This window comes from Cornus florida, unplaced genomic scaffold, assembly GCF_030987335.1.
Source record: "Cornus florida cultivar Cherokee Brave unplaced genomic scaffold, ASM3098733v1 CherokeeBrave_3.0.0_Hap2_Chr10, whole genome shotgun sequence".
NCBI lineage: Eukaryota > Viridiplantae > Streptophyta > Magnoliopsida > Cornales > Cornaceae > Cornus > Cornus florida.
In genome coordinates, this window is record NW_026775580.1 from 54,518,000 (window position 1) to 54,537,422 (window position 19,423).

The 19,423-nt window shown below is 32.5% G+C and overlaps 2 protein-coding genes across 2 annotated transcripts; one reads left to right on the top strand and one right to left on the bottom strand.

Moving 5' to 3' along the window:
- The first annotated feature begins 945 nt into the window (after positions 1-945).
- On the top strand, positions 946-2,529 carry LOC132279148 (probable strigolactone esterase DAD2). Its single transcript, XM_059781080.1, has 2 exons — positions 946-1,435; positions 1,844-2,529. The coding sequence occupies exons 1-2, from the start codon at positions 1,065-1,067 to the stop codon at positions 2,271-2,273; spliced, it is 801 nt and encodes a 266-aa protein (XP_059637063.1). The 5' UTR covers positions 946-1,064; the 3' UTR covers positions 2,274-2,529.
- A 12,875-nt stretch (positions 2,530-15,404) lies between these two features.
- On the bottom strand, positions 15,405-18,912 carry LOC132276707 (U-box domain-containing protein 4-like). The gene is made up of 2 exons (XM_059778277.1): positions 17,754-18,912; positions 15,405-15,716 (listed from the first exon to the last, which is right to left on the bottom strand). Exons 1-2 carry the CDS (start codon positions 18,732-18,734, stop codon positions 15,639-15,641), a joined length of 1,059 nt encoding a protein of 352 aa, XP_059634260.1. The 5' UTR covers positions 18,735-18,912; the 3' UTR covers positions 15,405-15,638.
- Between the last annotated feature and the right edge of the window lie 511 nt (positions 18,913-19,423).

Below are 19,423 nucleotides of genomic sequence, written 5' to 3' on the forward strand. Positions count from 1 at the left end.
TACGCGATCCGATACGACACCGTTTTCTTGCAAAGAAGAGAGTAGATGATCGATAAATCTTGACGACACCGGTGTGATGCCTGCCAAGAGCTCTCCGATGATCAAGTCAGTCACCGGAGGTCTAAAAGAAATGCAGGGATTTAGTAATAGTTTTTTGTCGTAGACCTCTTCGACTTTTTCAAGTTGTGCCAAGAATATCATTACCCTATTGAACCACATCATCTTATCTCATCCTTGATAACGAAATATCATAATTCGAAAGTCGAAGAGGTCTATCGTTAGGTCAATATTTAGTTACTTCTATCGTTAGGTCAAAGTAGGTTAAGTTTATTTTTCCCTATCAACTATTATGATAAAAGTAGTGAAATACTGGTATATATAATATAAAAATCATTACAATAATGACATAATATCATTTTTTATTTCATTTCAGAGTAACTCTTAGTATATAAATTATAAATGAATTAAAGTTTTATAATACTATTATTAAATAAAAGTATTAAAATAAAAATTTATATTTATATGTAGTCATATTCACGCTTCTTACTTTTAAAAAATTTAACTTATTAACGTGTATGTGTTCATATTTGTGTTCGGTATCCGTGTCCGTACTATATAGCTTGGCAGGAAAGTAAAACCAAATCGGGTAAGTCCAAATTAAAACATAAACAATTCAAAAATCTTACCCATTCCAACTTTTGCTAAGTAGAATTTCAACCTTCTAAAAATTAATCATTGCAATAGTTGGTGTAACTGACAGTTACAACCATGAAACATACCATAAAAGTATATATATATCAAAATTTTAATTCTAGGTTCATACATTCCAGATTTAGCTGTCACGTTTTCAAACAAAGTTTCCCATCATTCACAACCATAACATTGGTGCGTGAGTTTATTGGTACCAAATAGAAAGGCAAAAAAAAAAAAAAAAAAAATGAAAAATATCTACTACTATTAGATATAGTCAAACAAAGCACTAAGCAGACATATATATAAAAGGCAACTTATACCTACCGATACCATTCTCTCTCCAACCACATATCTTGTCGGAACTCCCACAAATGGGTCATCACCTCTTGGATGCCCTGAACGTCCAGGTGGTCGGCTCCGGCGAGAGGATCCTCGTCCTAGCCCACGGCTTCGGCACCGACCAGTCGGCCTGGAACCGCATTCTGCCCTATTTCTTGCCTCACTACACTGTCATACTCTACGACCTTGTCTGTGCCGGCAGTGTCAACCCCGACCACTTCGATTTCCAGCGCTACACCTCTCTCCATGCCTACGTCGACGACCTCCTCCACATCCTCGACGTTCTCAGCGTCGATCGCTGCTCCTATGTCGGCCACTCCGTCTCCGCCATGATCGGAATCCTAGCTTCCATTCGCCGCCCGGAGCTCTTCACTAAACTCATCCTCATCGGCGCTTCTCCAAGGTAGGAGTAATATATATAATATAATTTTAGAATAGTGGTATGGATTAATTCTGTTTTTTAAAACATTTACTTTTGTTTTTCAGCGTTTTTTTAATATAATAATTTTTAATACATTTATTCTGTTTTTTAGCCTATTAAATCTAATTAAAATACATTAATTTAATATATTAAAAATAAATTTAATTGTGTTAAAAAATACTAAAGTATACTTCTCCACTTCAATAATTTTTCAACTTTTTTTAAAAAATTTTGATTAAAATAAATACAGTTAATGTATTAAAAATAAATATAATTGTATTAAAAAACTGCACGAGAAAGTGTATAATATTTGGAGAGTAGGGTATTATAGATTTTCATATAGTTTGTAAAGATTGATGAATTTGAAAAAATGTGTGTGTTGATTTACAGATTCTTAAACGATAGGGATTACCATGGTGGGTTTGAGCAAGACGAAATTGAGGAAGTGTTTGTAGCAATGGAGGCCAATTATGAGGCATGGGTTAAGGGAACGGCTCCGTTGGCGGTCGGAGCCGATGTTCCGGTGGCAGTTCAGGAATTCAGCAGGACTTTGTTCAACATGAGGCCAGACATATCATTGCTGGTGTCACAGACCGTGTTTAGAAGTGATTTGAGGGGGATTTTGAAAATGGTTACGGTGCCATGTTGTATTATTCAGACTGCTAAGGACATGTGTGTGCCGCCGACGGTGGCGGAGTATTTGAAGGATAACCTTGGTGGGCCGAACACGGTGGTGATGTTGGACATTGAGGGCCACTTGCCCCACCTGAGTGCGCCGGGTTTGCTGGCTGAGGAGCTCCGACGAGCCCTTATCCGGTAGATAAATTGGACCGTTTTCAGTTGATCATCAAATGACTTATTTTTGTGTACGACTCTTTTTATTTTTGTTTAATGTTTTGAGGATAATATTCTCCACGTGACTATCACGTGATTAGGCGCACAGTTTTTTCTTTTTGCTATTCTCTCAATCCTACTTTTTTTCTTCTCTCCTTTTGTTTTATTTGGCAAAGCGAACAAGTTCGACAAAAAACGAAAATTATGAATTATCATTATTATTATTATTACTTCATGTATTAGTAAGGCCATGTTTGGTAACTGTAGTTTGCACTTGAAAACATGTTTGGTAATATAAAATTTGTTACAAATTTTTGAAAGTAAAAATGCAAAAACTGTTTGATAAAAAAAAAAAAAAAAAAAAAAAAAAATTACAAAATTGAAAATAAAATGGTCGGTTAAAAAGGGGTAATTTTTTAAAAATTATTTTACACTGCTATTTGATATTTTTTTATCTAATTCTTTTCTCGACAAATTCAAACGCAACAAAAGTTATCAAATGTATTTCAATGTTTGGCTTTGCTATAATATACTAACAAAAACACAAAACAAAAAAATTGATTGTCAAACAAGCCCTAAATTTCCATGAAACTTGACTTATGATGGCAAATATTGATTGTGATAAATCATCCAAAACTTGTGTAAAATCCTTTTATTTTATTTTTTTGAATTGATGAGATGTCAAGGTTACGATCAACACTATTTAAAAAAATCAAAATTTAAGAAACGTTGTATATAATTATACTGCTCCATAAATTTATATATTTGAATATGAAATATTTGAAATAGAATTGTTTTTTTTATTTAAAAAGAAAAAGTAATTATATCAGGGTTTTTGTATTTATTATTTTTTTTGTTGCTTGTAAAATGTTTTTATTCATTTACTATTTTTCGCAATACTTGAGATTTTGTGACAAAGTCTTACACTACTTTCCACTATATTAGATTTCAACCAAATCAGGGTTGGGTCTTGATCCAATAATTCGAAGAATTATTTGTGAATAAATCCATAATCGATTTGTAATTAATCAGATTTTTGATTAAATAACCCAATCTACTAAGTGTTTATTATTATTATTTAAAAAAAATTTCAAAATAAATTTTTAGGTATCACCTTGGGTTTAGCCATTTCCTGCAAGTGTTGGTACATATTTTCTGGTGGGCCGCGACTTGGTTAATATTAACACCCTTTTGGTTTTTGGGCTTCATTTTCTGTTTTGTTTTGTTTTTATTTTTATTTTTATTTTTTCAAGCTTGCTATAATAATCAAAGGCTTTATTTAACTGTGTTCAAGTAAAAATCAAGTACAGAGAGAAGTAATTGAATTTAAAATGATATTGAATGGGATGGGGTTCGATCCAACCCAGATCTATCGTGGGCTATGCTTGCATGACTGACGTTGCATTAAGCATGCTGGGTTGGGCCGGGCCGGGCCTGCCCAAACAAAATAGAAAAATTTAAGGTTCAATTTAACTACAAATGGACTTTTCATGTACAATGATATTTGTTGGAGTAAACTAACCCAGTGAGAAAAGAAGTCCAGTAAACTACAAGTTTCATGTACAATGCATCCTCTATCTTTTGATGTCATTATGCCTACACATTGTGTTATCATTCAGTCATAATTGGTGGCCATTAGTTTGTATGATTCTCACTTAAAAAAAAAAAAAAAAAAAAAAAAGTTATATTTGAGCCAATAAGTTGGACCTAAAATACTAGTCGGAAAGATTATTTATTTATATTTATGTATCTATATTTCATTTGGAATTTATGTTTTATCACTTAAAACATATATATCTAAAGTGATAAAGTCCAAATGTTTTAGGTCGAGCAACTCCAATGCTCTCTCATTTGGGTCTCTCAAACTCAAAATATGAGAGTTGGGTAAAAAAGGGCCTTTCCAATGGGCTCTTATTTGAGCTCTCAAAATTTGAGATTCTCAAATTTCTTCTTATATATGGCAGCTGCCAAATTTTTTTGGCAAGTCTCTCATTTTCCAAAACGGTGCCGTTTCTCACCGGTCATTATCCACTTGCATCTTTATATGTATATTATATATATAATATACATATATAATATATAATATATATATAAATTTTTGAAAAAAAAAATTATATAAAAAAATTAATTCACAAATAGTGGTAAAAAAATTATAAAAAATTTGTTTATTTTGGTCCTTTTTTTACTAGATGTTTTAGATTTGTATTTCTTTTTAATTAGGTTTAATTTTAATTTCCTTTTGATATCTACAATTTGACTTGGAATGTGCCTAATATTAATATTACTGATGCAAATATAAATGGTAGGAATGGTAGTTGAAAAAGAATTTTGCGTGGAATGTACCATTGGAGTAGAATTGCTAAAATGTAGCATTTTGGCACTGTAACACCTGTCAAAATATAGATTTAGCATACAAAAATAGGTTTTAGCATTGGAAATGCTCTAATAAGCATTGTTCTTCCCCACCACAAAACACACTTAGTTAATCAAAGGAATAACCACCACAAGACACATAAGTAATATTTCTTTATGCTTAATTAGATTGTTATGGAAAGAAAAATTTGGACTGATGAGATATTTTTAGAGAAGTGATTGTATCATTTCTTCTTTTTGTTCAGTTGGATGAAAGATAAGAGAATAAGTTTATAATTTATCGTGTTTGTTAAGGGAAGAAGAGAGTTTTAATTTAGGATAATAAAATTTTTTTAGTGTTTGTTTATATAATTTAGGATAATAGTAATTTAAAACTTCTATAGCTCCATTTGTTTTCTCTCGTTACCCTCATCTATATTTGGAGGTGGAGATAAAATTTGCATAAGAAAAATGATGATTTATCACTTCTATTATTTTTTTTCTTAGTATCTCTCTTCTATCGAACAGATGAAATTCGTCCTCCGACTCTTTATCTTCCCCCGCACCTCTTTCTTCAATCTACCAAACAAAGCATTAGCATATATCTAATGATTGATTAAAACTACTAACGCTACATTTGTTAGGAGGGATGAAAAGAATTGGGTAAAAGGAAGGTCTATCCCTATGTCTTTTATATTTGGTGGAGTAGGATGTAAGGAATGTAATATATATGTTATGGATAAATATATGAATCCATACATTTTAAAAGAAAGAGAAATAATGTATCTATATTTTATTTGGAATTTATGTTTTATCACTTAAAACATATCTATCTAAAGTGATAAAGTCTGAATGTTTTAGATCTAACTTATATGCCAGTAAGCATTGTTCTTCCCCACACGACAAAACACACTTGGTTAATCAAAGGAACAACCACCACAAGACACATAATTAATATTTCTTTATGCTTAATTAGTTTGGTATGGAAAGAAAATTTGGACGGATGAGATATTTTTAGAGAGGAGATTGTATCATTCTCTCTTTTTGTTCGGTTGGATAGAAGAAAAGAGAATAAGTTTATAATTTATTGTGTTTGTTAAGGGAAGAAGAGAGTTTTAAATTAGGATAGTAAAAAATTTTTAGTGTTTGTTTATATAATTTAGGATAGTAGTAATTTAAAACTTCTATAGCCCCACTTGTTTTCTATCGTTACCCTCGTCTATAGTTACCCTCGTCTATATTTGGAGGTCGAGATAAAATTTGTCAAAGAAAAATGATGATTTGCCACTTTTATTGTCGTTTTTCTTAGTATCTCTCTTCTATGGAACAAATGAAATTCGTCCTTCCACTCTATCTTCCTCCCCACCTCTTTCCTCAATCTACCAAACAAAGCATTAGTATATATTTAATGATTGGTTAAAACTACTAATGCTACGTTTGTTAGGAGGGATGAAAAGAATTGGGTTAAAGGAAGGTCTATCCCTATGTCTTTTTTATTTGGCTGAGTAGGATGAAAGGAATGTAATATACATGTTATGGATAAATATACAAATCCATACATTTTAAAAGAAAGAGAAATAATGTATTTTATCCATTCTTTTCCCTTTTTTACACTTTCACTTAATTTTTGACAAAAGCTAACTAGTGGGTAGGGAAAGAGGTCTCAGTTCTCTTTCTTCATCTGCACATACTCATATAATATTATATATATATAACACATATATATCTCTGTCTATAATTTTCCCTCTAATTAGAAGAGAAATGATTTGATATTCTAAGACGTACTATATGCTTCCACCGAATCAGAATATGTCACGACATCAAATATGTTAACTTTATCTAATCTTATTGTGTCATGACATGTTCAATAGTAAAAACAATATAATATTGGATAATTTTTTGATGCCATGATTATTAATTCCGAATGATAATATAATTCCAAATCATTTAATAATTTTGCTAGGGTTGTGTTGGCCTCGGTGAGTGGTGGGTAATAGCCAACAATGAGAAGAAAAAGAGATTGCCATATGCATAAGTTACATGAATCATAAGGGCCTCGTTGACTTTTATGTTCGATTGGTTCTTACTTCTTAGGTCATCCATGGTGTGACACAGTTGACTGACTCGTTCAATTATTTTTACAACCAACATCTCATGACCAATTCTAAATTTCCAATTGTTTGATCAAGTGTATGTCATCAATTTTTTCATGTACATAAGAACAAAATTGGCAATAAATAGGTTGGTGCAATGTATTAGGTGGTGGTCGTGAGTGGATTGTTACCTCAAGCGCGTGTAAGTTCACAATAAGAGCTGTTGAAATCATTTCTTCTGAATCAACTAAAAAACAATGGACTTTATCAAACTACGTACGCGACTATCACCTATATTTTTCCACGTAACCCCAACTTCAAAATTTTCCTTTTTCCACAAATAAAATAAAAAATTTCCTTTTTCCACAAATAAAATTAAAAAATTTCACTGTTTTGGGACCCGGATAAAGAGAAACGGATTAAATTGTTAGTCTTGGTCTTCAAAGAAAATTTTTAATTTGATACAGTCGAAATTATTTTCTTAACTCTGTTTTACTACCGAAAGGGTAAATTTGTCATCCAAACTCTAAACAAATAAGGGTGGCAAATTATGATACGACACGAAAATACGACACAAATTAAAAGGGTTTGGGTCATAAAAGGGTCGACACGATTAACCTGCTTACTTAACCGTGTCGGGTTAGGGTTGAGAGGTTTAACCCGTATAACCCGTTTATGACTCATTTAAGTCAACATGTTATAATCGTGAATATAACTTATATAATATGTTACCTGTTTAAACCCAATTAATATGAATAGTTAAGTCATTTCAACATAATTCTTGTTTATGCCTTATGATTTTTCTTTTTAATTATGACAATTTTTTTTTCCTATTATTTAGTATTTAATTAAATATTAAATGTCTTATTTTGATAAACAGGTCATTAAACGGATTAACACGTTTACTTGTTTAATAAATGGGTTGAGTTAGTGTTGATAATTCTTAGCACGATTATTAAATGAGTTGACTTTAAGTTCACCTATTTAGTGTAATATCCTTATATTGACAGGACATGAACACGATCTACGAACACAAATTGTCATCCCTACAAATAAATAAAAGAAATAAGAGATGGGAAGCTCACCAACACAAGGAAACTCTAAAGTAGGTTTGCAAGAGGGAGTTGTAGGTTCCATCCACAACGGCTGTAATGGGACCACAATCCTCTCTCTCTTGATATGGTCAGTTGTCACCCATTGAAAATGTTAGCACGATTTAATGTACAATGGTAGAGTTCCCACTTGCTCTCTTTTGGTACTTCAAAATAAAGTGAAGATCATAAGGGTTTGTTTGATATGCGTTTTGTTTTTGGCGTTTTATTTTTTACTAAAATAGAAACAGTATTTTTGTTGTACGAGTGTTTTGAAAAAAAATTGGAAGCAAGTTTGGGAATGATGTTTTGATGTGAAAATGTCGAAAACAGAAATATGCACAGTTATGATTTTGGGTCATGAACAGTTGTCAAAATAAGAAAAAAATATTTTTTTGGTATTTTGATTTTGGGCTACTGTATACAAAGTGTTTTAGCATTGTCTAAAATAAAATAAGGCTGTACCAAACATATTTTTGTTGCCAAAATCGATACTGTAGCAGTCAAAAAAAAAAATCAGAAACAAAACGCACGCCAAATGGGGTCTAAATGTTCTTGAAATACTAAGAGTACAATTTTGAATTCACAAAATACATGTAAAAGGAAATTTGAAAAAATATTATATAAAAAAATAAATATAATAAAAAAAACCTAAGGCTCTGTTTGGTTAGATGGAAATAAGTAAGAAAATAAATACAAAGTGAAAGAAAAATGAAGTGAATGAATAGAAAAGAAAAGAAAATTTCTAGCATGCATTAATTTATTCAAGAAAATTGTAGAAAAATATTAGTTTGTTAGTTTGGATAGTATGAAAATGAAAAGAAAGTAATTATGCAAAACAAAACTACCCTTATAAAGTAAAATAATGGATTATTAAATTCAAATATATAATTGTATATATTCATTTTTGTTATTTATATTTAGAATAAGACTTTATAATATTTTCTTAACTAAAACTAATTATTAGTTTAAGATAAACAAATTAAAAAAAATAAAAAATTAGAGATGAAGAGGCAATACTACAGTTTGGGAGAAAAATCCAATATTATATATATACGCACACACACACGCAACAGACAATTAAAAAAATAAAAAATATATATTTAGAAGCAAGATCTATTTTGAGCAATTTTATCCAAATTATCGTTGATAGTCTATATATATAACTGTATAATTTGCATTGCGAACTTACCTCATAATAGAAATTGTTTTGGAGAAAAGTTACCTTATAATAGAAGCACAATTAAGTTACTGGATAAAATAGGAACTGCAAATAAATAGGCGCTTCTTTCATATGAAAATAAAATTTTTGCGTGTTCTTTTTTGTGAATTTTTTTTTAGGAAAACACTCAATTTTCCATTAGGTTTCTCTTTCTATCTATCCAAATTCTAACACTACGTTTGGTGTGCAGGAATGGAATGGAATGGAATGCCTATTTCAACCATTCTTTTGTTTGGTATACAATTTAAAGTGGGAATGGTCATTCCATTGGAATGAAATCCATTCTACAATTAAACCTAGGAATGATCATTCCATTTCCAAGTAAATTTTTTTTTAAAAAAAGTCAACTTCCCAAAAAACCCTCATGTTCCAAGTTTAAAAACCACTATTACCTTCCACACAACCACCTCCGCCTTTCACCACCACCACCGCCACCGAATTTCACCATTGCCCACCACTTTCCACCGCCGCCGCCGCCTTTCACCACCGCTACCATCACTATTTTCCGCAATCATCACCACCACTGCCACCATTTATTTTTAAAAAATTATTAAAGAATGTCATTTTTTTTAATTTAATTTATTTATAACTATGAGGGATATTTTGGAAAATTCAATTAGAAATTTATTCTATTCTAAATTTTAAAATGATCAAATCAAATATTAGAATGGTTATTATCATTCCATTCCTAAACATTTCATATTTACAATCAAACAATAGAATGTGAATAGTCATTCCATTCTATTCCCATTTTCATTCCATTCCCACTTATATTTCATTTCATTCTTGCACACCAAACGTAGCATAAAAGTATTTTAAATTTTTCTCTTTCCTTTCTTTTCTAACTGTTTCCAAACTTTTCACCTAACCAAACAAAGCCTAACAAAATAAAAAATTCTAACAACATATTAAAAATAAGTCTATAATTCAACCACGAAAAAATGAAGAACTTTATATATTTGGTTATGCCTTCTTCAGCTCAATCACAATATGTTATGTTTGGTGTGCATGAATGGAATGGAATGGAATGCCCATTCCAGCCATTCCTTTGTTTGGTATACAATTTAAAGTGGGAATGACCATAACATTGGAATGAAAATCCATTACAAAGTAAATTTTTTTAAAAATCAACTTCCCAAAAAACCCTCATATTCCAAGTCCAAAAAACCACCATTACCTTCCACCATAACCACCTCCGCCTTTCACCACTACCACAACTACCACCGCTACCACCTCCACCTTCCACCACCACTACTGCCAATATTTTTCACCACCTTCCACCACTATCGCCACCATCGGCTTTCATCACTGCTATCACCGCCACCGCCTTCCACCACCACCACTGCCACTGCCTTCTACCACCACCACAGCCACCACCTCCACCACCGCCGCCACCTCCACTGCCTTCCACCACCACCATAGTCCCACCACTATTTCCTTCCACCACAACCACCACACTACTGCCACCGCCTTCCACCAACACCATTGCCACCTTTCACCACCACTTTCCAACATTGTCACTATCGCCGCATTCCAACACCACCACCTATACCACTATCTCTTTATACCACTCACCACCGCCACTCCCACTATTTATTTTAAAAAAATTATTAGAGAATGTCGTTTTGATAATTTAATTGATTTGTTACTAAGGGGAATATTTTGGAGAATTCAATTAGAAATTTATTCCATCCTAAATTTTAAATTAGTCCAACTAAATATTAGAATGGTTATTATCATTCCATTTCTGCACATTTCATATTTACAACCAAATAACCCATTCTCATTCCATCCCCACTTACATTCTATTCCATTCATGCATACCAAATGTAGCAAGTTTCCAACTCTTCAATTTAGATTACTTCCTGGGTATGGCATGTTCACCCGTGGTTTTTGTTCGATTTCCTAGAACTATGAATCCAGAACAACCTTCATTATCATAAGTGTTCGTCGTCTTAGATATTTATAGAAGAAGAAATTTCTCATCAATCTCAAGGATATGAAACCTAATCATTACAAATTACTAAATACCAAAAATTAGAATAATTTTAGCACTTGTTTGGACCACGAACAACAATTACAAAATATCTTATAGACTTTCTATAGTACTATAGAAAAATGAAATTCCTGGCCTGAACGATTAAGTTTAACCGAATAATAGCTTAAATCATAAGCAATACTGGTAAGTATTCATCTGTAGTCCATTTTCGATCAAGAATCAATCTTTTCGACTCAAAATAGACTCATCAAAAGTATATTGAAAATGTGTGAGTCAACTTGTTTGGCATTTTCACAATCCAAACGGCATCCATAATCTCAACAATCCATTCTACATCAATATGTTTTTTAGAATGAAAATTTTGATCTACATAATAGAATTTATTGGTTGCAATATAATAAATTTATGTCACATAAAGTACACATAATGTGAGTCGCGCTTCACTAAAATGGTTGTAGAATAATAGTTTGAAAAATACGCAGAGGGTGTGAATGGGTTCAATTCGCATTTTGATAAATGCAAAAACTTGTTATTTGTACTCATAAATAAATATTTAATTAATCTTTTATACTAGTAAAATGTTTTTATCTTTACTTTTCATATTTTATAGGGCCTAATTTCGGAAAGAGAAGAAAAGAAATAAAAATGAGAAAATGTTAAAATTTATGGCTACAAAAAACATGAAAAAGAGGTTTTAGTGTGGAAACCCAAACGGGAGAAAACCACGAAGACTTTTTGCAGTTTCGAGTGAAACGATCCACTATTTCGAAGCAAAGTACAACAGATCGACTCTGACTCATACCATTTCCACTCTATTAAGGACTAGTTGTTGAACGCCTTTGACTTTGCAACTCCTCAATTTCAGGCTTATTCATCACTCCTTATAGATATGTGGCTAATAAAACATAAACACTCGTTGAATGCTCTGTTCCCTTGGTAACACGATCGAAACCTCCTTTCAATGATTTATAGATCAAAGAAGAAAAACCATGCTTTTGAATGGAATCAACTGGATATTCGATAATCTTGAACTCTGATCAAATAAAAAACATCATCCTAAAAGTCACTCGTGTGTATGGAATGTGCTCTTAAAAATATATAGAGTAATCAAATTTGTGATGATATGACCCAAATTTGGATGAGCTTTGCTTATGGGTTGTGGACCCTAATTAGTACTCTTTTGTAACCCGACATGAGCGTTTAGAATTTGGAGTGGAAGATAGAAAGACATTGAAAGTCACAAAGAAAGAGAGTGAGAGGTTGAAATTTGTAATCTCCTATTTTTCGTACAGTGAAAATTTTTGTCGAATCTCTATCATGGATGTAAGTTTTGCCAAACCACGCTAAATTTGTGTATTTGTGTGTGGTGTGATTACTTTTTTGTCGTGTTTCTTGATTTGTTCTTGGATTCGCTACGTTTAACGTAACAAAAATTATTTTTTGAAAAGTACTCTCAAAAGGGCTCTCTCAAATTGCAAAAGTTTTAATAAAGGGAGTTTTTATAGATGTTAGAAAGTCCTTTATTAGCTTCAAAACAAGTAAAATATGTACCAAAACATCTCTCTAAAATATAACCAAGGAGAAAGTTTAAATTGACTAAAACAGAAAAAAAATTCCTTTTCAGCATCGGACAAGTGCAACAGGTTGAACTTTGGCATATTGCAATTCTCTTCAACAATTCAATATTGCTTAAGTGCAACCAGTTGTACTTGAAGTAGAACTGATTGCACTTGACTGTTTGCAAAATTTTTTGATTTTAAATCTTGAAAACTCTGTTGCAATCTTGTCCAACTCAATCTAAACATGTGCACAGTTTCCTCACTCAACATGCATTGTCTAAATAATATTCTCTTCGTGTCGGAGTATGTTAGCACATTGATTTTATTTTTTGATTCACTTCCGACCTTGGGACTTAAAAATTAAACTGAATATTATAACTCGGTCGAACACGTTTTAGACACAAAATTTATCAATTACAATATTATATCTCACACATGATATATGATAGAAGCTTTGGCTTGAAGGGTTATCCTTGGGTGGGTAAAGGTTGAACTTCATTGAAAATATATGTTCAAGTATATTTACTTATTGAATGTTCAAGTATATTTACTTATCGAAAAAAAAAAAAAAAAAAAAGTCTACTTTTTTTAATGCATTTTCTAGCAGAAATAAAATGATAAGAAGACATAAGAAATTAGAAAAAAAATTCCTTCAAGTCGTACAATCAAGTTTTGTTTACTCATTTTAAAATTGACCATCCATTTTTCAAATTTTATGTTAGGATTGGAAATCTTATATTTTGCATATCTATATAATTGAGGGCCGTGTATTGATGCAATTAAACAAAATTAATTATCGTAGTCGTGATTTTTTTTTACCATGCACTTTAGTCTTGATATGCATGAGCACTCTACTTTTTACAAAGTAATTCAATAAAAATGAATTCTCGATGAATTTTATTGAATTTTTTAAGAGCATTTAATAGAAGTGATGCCTTATTTATGAATTTTAAGTTGCTATCATTATTTGAAAGGCTTAGTAATTATATTTTTTTATCAAATTTATTGAGTAATAATAAATTTAAATATGAAATAAAAGGAAAATCATACCATATATAACTGGTGAAAACTAAATTTGTTGATATATAATTACATCGTAGTTATAAGGATGGTTGTGATCGTTCACATATAGGGATGACAAAATATCTCGTTCCGTCCGGTACTCGTCATGTTTAGAACGATTATGATAGTGGTTAAATGATTTTGGGAACATAAATGGATATTTGGATTGAAAACCCGCATGGTTATGAGACGGGGATAGGGAAAGGTTTTCCCGCCCCATCTTGCCCATTAATAGTGATAAGTTATAATTTTACCCTTATATTTTATTTTGTATTCAATAATATTACATATATATTAACCAAATCCTAACTTATTCTGTTTGAATCACTAAATATTTTTTTATATATTTTTATTTTAGAATTTTTATGTATTATTTTAAAATGAGAATAGGAATAGATATTTTAAACCTGACAATCCCGTCCCAAGCTGCCCATTGCCATCCTACTCACATAGCTTACATCAATTACACTTCCTCTCTCTTAAAAAGAGCAAAGAAACAAAATCAGAAACTCTAAAAAAAAATTGTCAGTTGACAAAAGCTAAGGGGTCCTATACCTGTGATGGTCATGGCCCACCCAGCCATGAGCATCCTACAAAGTAATTCAATAAAAATGAATTCTTAGTGAAATTTATTGAATTTTTTAAAAGCATTTAATAAAAGTGATTACTTATTTATGTACGTGAAAGGCTTAGTAATTAATTTTTAATTAAATTTATTGATATCCTCTATAGTTAGAGTACCGTTATAAGGATGATTGTGATTCATCACATCAATCACACTTACTCTCTCATACAAAATCAGGAACTTTAAAGAAATTCTAAAGTTGGTGACAAAAGCTAGTGGGTCCTACCTATACCTGTGATGGTGGAAGACATTTTTCCCTAAAAACCGATAAGAAGAAAACAAATTATCCCCGTGAAACAGGTTGTGAGAAAGGTTTTGATGTGGAAGGCCAACAGCCTCTAATTTTTGTATGCAGACGTGTTAACACAATGTGAAGGTTTGGTGTCAACATCAATGTTTATGATGATTGAATGCACCACATTTATATTTCTTCTTTTCTTTTGTGCAAACACATTCTACATCTTTCCCATGTATCAAAATGGTGCCCTCTAAGTTGCCCATGTATCACAGCATTGCGAATATATTAAAATAGTGACGACAAAGTGCCCTAATTCTGATATTAATTATAACGGATAAACGTTTATTTATTTACGTAAAAATTTAAATTATTTATACTTAATTATTTTTTTATCTGATTTTAATATGAAACAAATAACCTTTATTACCCGATTTAAAAATAGTCAGCCTTTTATTGACATGATATATGCCAAATGTCTCTGTAGTATACTCTTTTTCTTCCAACATTTACGTCTGTGCAATTAAGAATTTTTCAAAAAAACTTTTGTTGAGTCTAATCCCGCTGGGACCACACAAAAGAGACTATTTGCGACTTTTGTGTGAAACTTGAAATTGAATTAAATGGGGCCAAAAACAAGACCATCATGTTTAGCTCTTCAGTCAATACAAGTGGGAGATGAAAACGATATGTTTTTTCCCCCAAATTAAAATTACAAAAATCTAAAAAAAATCTAAGATGCATGACTTTGTCGTGCTCTTTAGCATCCAATGGATCGTCGGCAAGTTGAAATTAATAGCACCAGAGGGCATTTGCGTACTTTCCACTCATCCTCTTTAATAGACAGACATTTTCATTCATTGTGACAAGTACCAGGAGTAGAATCAAACCAAACTATTTCTTCATATTTTTCAATCCAATAAACAGAAGAGTTGTTGACCCAAACTCCAAATTATCAAAACAAAATCACCAAAAACCAATTTACAAGCTTCGTTACAACACAAGATATGTACAGATTTTTTTTTTCTTTTCTTCTCTTTTTTTCCTTTCCTTTTTCTTCTTTGGAATTTTGATTTTCTGATTGTATGATTACATTGGGGATGTGGGCTCCACTTAAACTGACACTTCTGACGCCCTTGCGGCCGGGTTACCGGATCTTGGTTGCCGTAGAAGCTCAATCAATGCCTCCGACTGTCCACATATCACAACAACACACCATTAACCCAAATACTACTGAAAAAATTTAAAAAAAAAAAAAAAAAGTGTTCCAAAAATTACTTATCTTATAAAATATAGACATTGAAAAAAATTCATAATAATTATTATTATTGATAAAAGAAATATATTAAACGTGCACTTCCACCACCACATCCGGCGAGAGATTCGGATTAACCAGAATAGCAGTAGTACATTATTTAGTCAGCCTACTTTGTCACTGAAAAATCATCAATTTTAACAGAGAGCAAAACACGGCGCCGTTTGATGAATTGAAAGTGAGGGCCCAAATGATCTTTGATGGGATTCGAATCTTCTCAGGATACCACCATCATGTTCTTATTTAATGCCACAAATTGTGAGCTTTAGGTATACCTACTATTTTAATGGATGAAAAACAATCATTTTAAAATTAAGTAGGGTCATTTATTCATATTACTCTTTTAGAATCTTTAATTAAAATAATCAACCTTTTTTTAAAAAATATTCACTAAAAAACAAAAGGCCACGTACATGGGTTTACCAAAATTACATGAAAAAGACATTCTTTACTCTTGAACCCCTGGATCAGAGGATGACTTAAATTGCCAACACCATAATTAAAGCAACTAATGATGTTTAACTACATCTCTAGAAGAACTCAACTAATTAACTGCCAATTTATGGTTGTTATTTTTCAAAGTTTAAAAAGTTCCATTCACTTTTAATATTTAAAGAACAATTACTGCAATCTATAAGTTAAAGACTTAAAATTCTAGTGAAAGAATTTTCATATCCCTAAGTGATAAACACAGTTGCACTTAAAACATATTTAAAGCCTTTCAACTCGTGTTTTAGGTCTAAATTATCAAAACATTATATTGAACAAAACCGTTTTATGCAAGTGTAAAGTTGCTCTGCCGTGACTATATTCAACCAAACCATAAGACTCTAAAATTACTCTATTGTGATAGGAAGCATTGTGCCTAACGTCTAGCAGTTTTTAATGAAACAAGTTAAAAATAAATCTGTACTCGTGTACTCCATATTAATTTGTTAAAAATAAAAATGACACAATTATTTTCAATTTTATTTTCTATTTTAGAAGAGATATATTAAAAGTTTAAATTGGACTATTAATCTTACACTAATTTTTAATTTAAGCCACATAAAAAGTTAGTACATGGGTTTACCAAAATTACTCTTTTATTCATATTACTCTTTTAGAATCTTTAATTAAAATAATCAACCTTTTTTGAAAAAATATTCACTAAAAAACAAAAGGCCACGTACATGGGTTTACCAAAATTACATAAAAAAGACATTCTTCACCCTTGAACCCTGCATCAGAGGATGACTTAAATTGCCAACACCATAATTAAAGCAACTAATGATGTTTAAGTACGTCTCTAGAAGAACCCAACTAATTAACTGCCAATTTTTGGTTGTTATTTTTCAAGTTTATAAAGTTCCATTCACTTTTAATATTTAAAGAACAATTACTACCATCAAAACTTAAAATTCTAGTGAAAGAATTTTTATATCCCTAAACATATTTAAAATCTTTGACTCGTGTTTTAGGTCTAAATTATCAAAAAAAAACCCTTCAATCATATTGAACCAAATCACGTTCAACAGTAAAGTTACTATATTGTGACCAGAAACATCGTGCACTAAAGTCTAGCCGATTATAAAACCATTTAAGATAAAAATAAATCTTTACTCATGCACTCCATATTAATTTGTTAAAAATAAAAATGACACCATTAATTTTCATTCTATTTTATACTTTAGAAGAGATATATGAAAAGTTTAAATTGAACTATTAATGTTACACTAATTTTTTAAATAAGCCACATAAAAAGTTAGTACTAATAATTTTGGAGTTTGGATAATAACTCATTTCAGAAATTGAATTCATCCATTTTCCTTATTATATTTCCATAATTTCCATGGCATAAACTTTTAATTTTAATTAATGATTTAAAATTATTATTATCACAGTAAAGATATTGAAGACAGAAAATAATTTACCTTTTGTTTAGCCCGATTGGTCCCGGACTGTGACAAAGCGACCAACGGAGGAATAGCTCCTTCGCGAGCTACCATAGTACGGTACGACACGCTATCCTGGCAAATCTGCAGCAGTATCGCCACCGCGATCTCCTTTTGTCTGTGGGACCCAACCTCTATGATCTCCAACAGCACCGGAATCCCACCTTCGTCCACCAGCGCCGTCCTCGCCTCCGCCAGTGACACCAACACGCTCATCACGAACGCCGACTTGTCCACCATGTTTGACCCAAAATCAGCCATCAATTCCACCAACGGCTTCATGATCCCGGCTTGGACGGCCCTGATCTTGTTCTCCTTCGCCGAGCACAGCGTATACAGGGCCGTCGACGCGTCCTTTTTCCCGCGGATATTGCCGTTCTCTAGAAGACTCACCAGTGGTTGAATCGCCCCTGACCGTCCGATTGCGATCTTGTTCTCCTCAATCTGCGATAACCGGAGCAGAGCACACGCGGCGTTCTCTCTCGCCGTTGATGTGCCGACCTTGAGAGCTCTGACCAGTGGTTTGATCGCTCCCGATGAAGCTATCAGCTCCTTGTTCTCGTCGCAGAGAGATAGGTTTAGAATTGCGGTGACGCCGTATTCTTGAAGCTGAGGATCGGACGACGAGATCAGCGAAATCAACGGCTTGATCGCGCCGGCTTGAGCGATCCTGATTCGGTTCTCCGACTTGTTCTTGGCGAGGAGCCTGATCTCCATCGCCGCTTGCTTTTGATCCTCGATTGAGCTCGCCTCGAGGGCGGAGACGAGTTCCCGGATCAGGTCGTCGGAATTCTCCGTAGCGCAGGCGACCAGGAGTCGCCGGCTCTGAGACGACGCCGTTGAGAACTCGCCGGATCGGTCGCTGTTGCAGTCACTGAAAGCTGCCGAATCGTCGTTGATGCTCAGATCGTTCAAGCTCCGTCCCATGTATGTGTAATTCGACTGAACCTCCTTTTCCATTTCCGTCAAAACTATCACTCACTCACTCACTGCATCAACAATCAACAATTTGTCGGCGTTTAATCGGAATTGTTGGGTATCTCCGGGAAGGGGTAATGGGGAACTGAAAACGACCTCGTTTGGATGCTTTGCTTCGAAGATGGGCTTTATGGCGGACTTAAATCGAAGATATAAGAGAGGGAGAGAACACCTGGATTAGGCGTTGGAGCTTGGGCAGACACGTGGTTGACCATATCGAATCCCAGTCGGATAGAGCACGTGCGAAGAGTTTCTCTTTAAACGCGTGCATGAAGGTTCGTTATTCGATAAAAGGGTCTTCCATTATTTTTGCTTCGCTCTTTCAGTAGAAGCTGCTGCGACCTTTTTCTTTTTTGCTCTTTTTTTACTTCTATTTATTTTTTTAAATGATTTTGTAGTCGAAAATTTCTTTTTTGCTCTTTTTTTACTTCTATTTATTTTTTTAAATGATTTTGTAGTCGAAAACTAAGTTACACAATTTTTCTTAATAGGGACTCTTACGCTCTCTAACTCAAATTCTCTTACTTATAACTTAATTCTGTTACTTGTACACTCCGACTCTTCCCTCCTATCCCCGCTTTTTGTAATTTAGGTAGAGAATTATAAGGGAGTGATTTATCTCTTAATTAATTAATAGTTTTAGTAAAAATAATTTGAATATATTATTTATT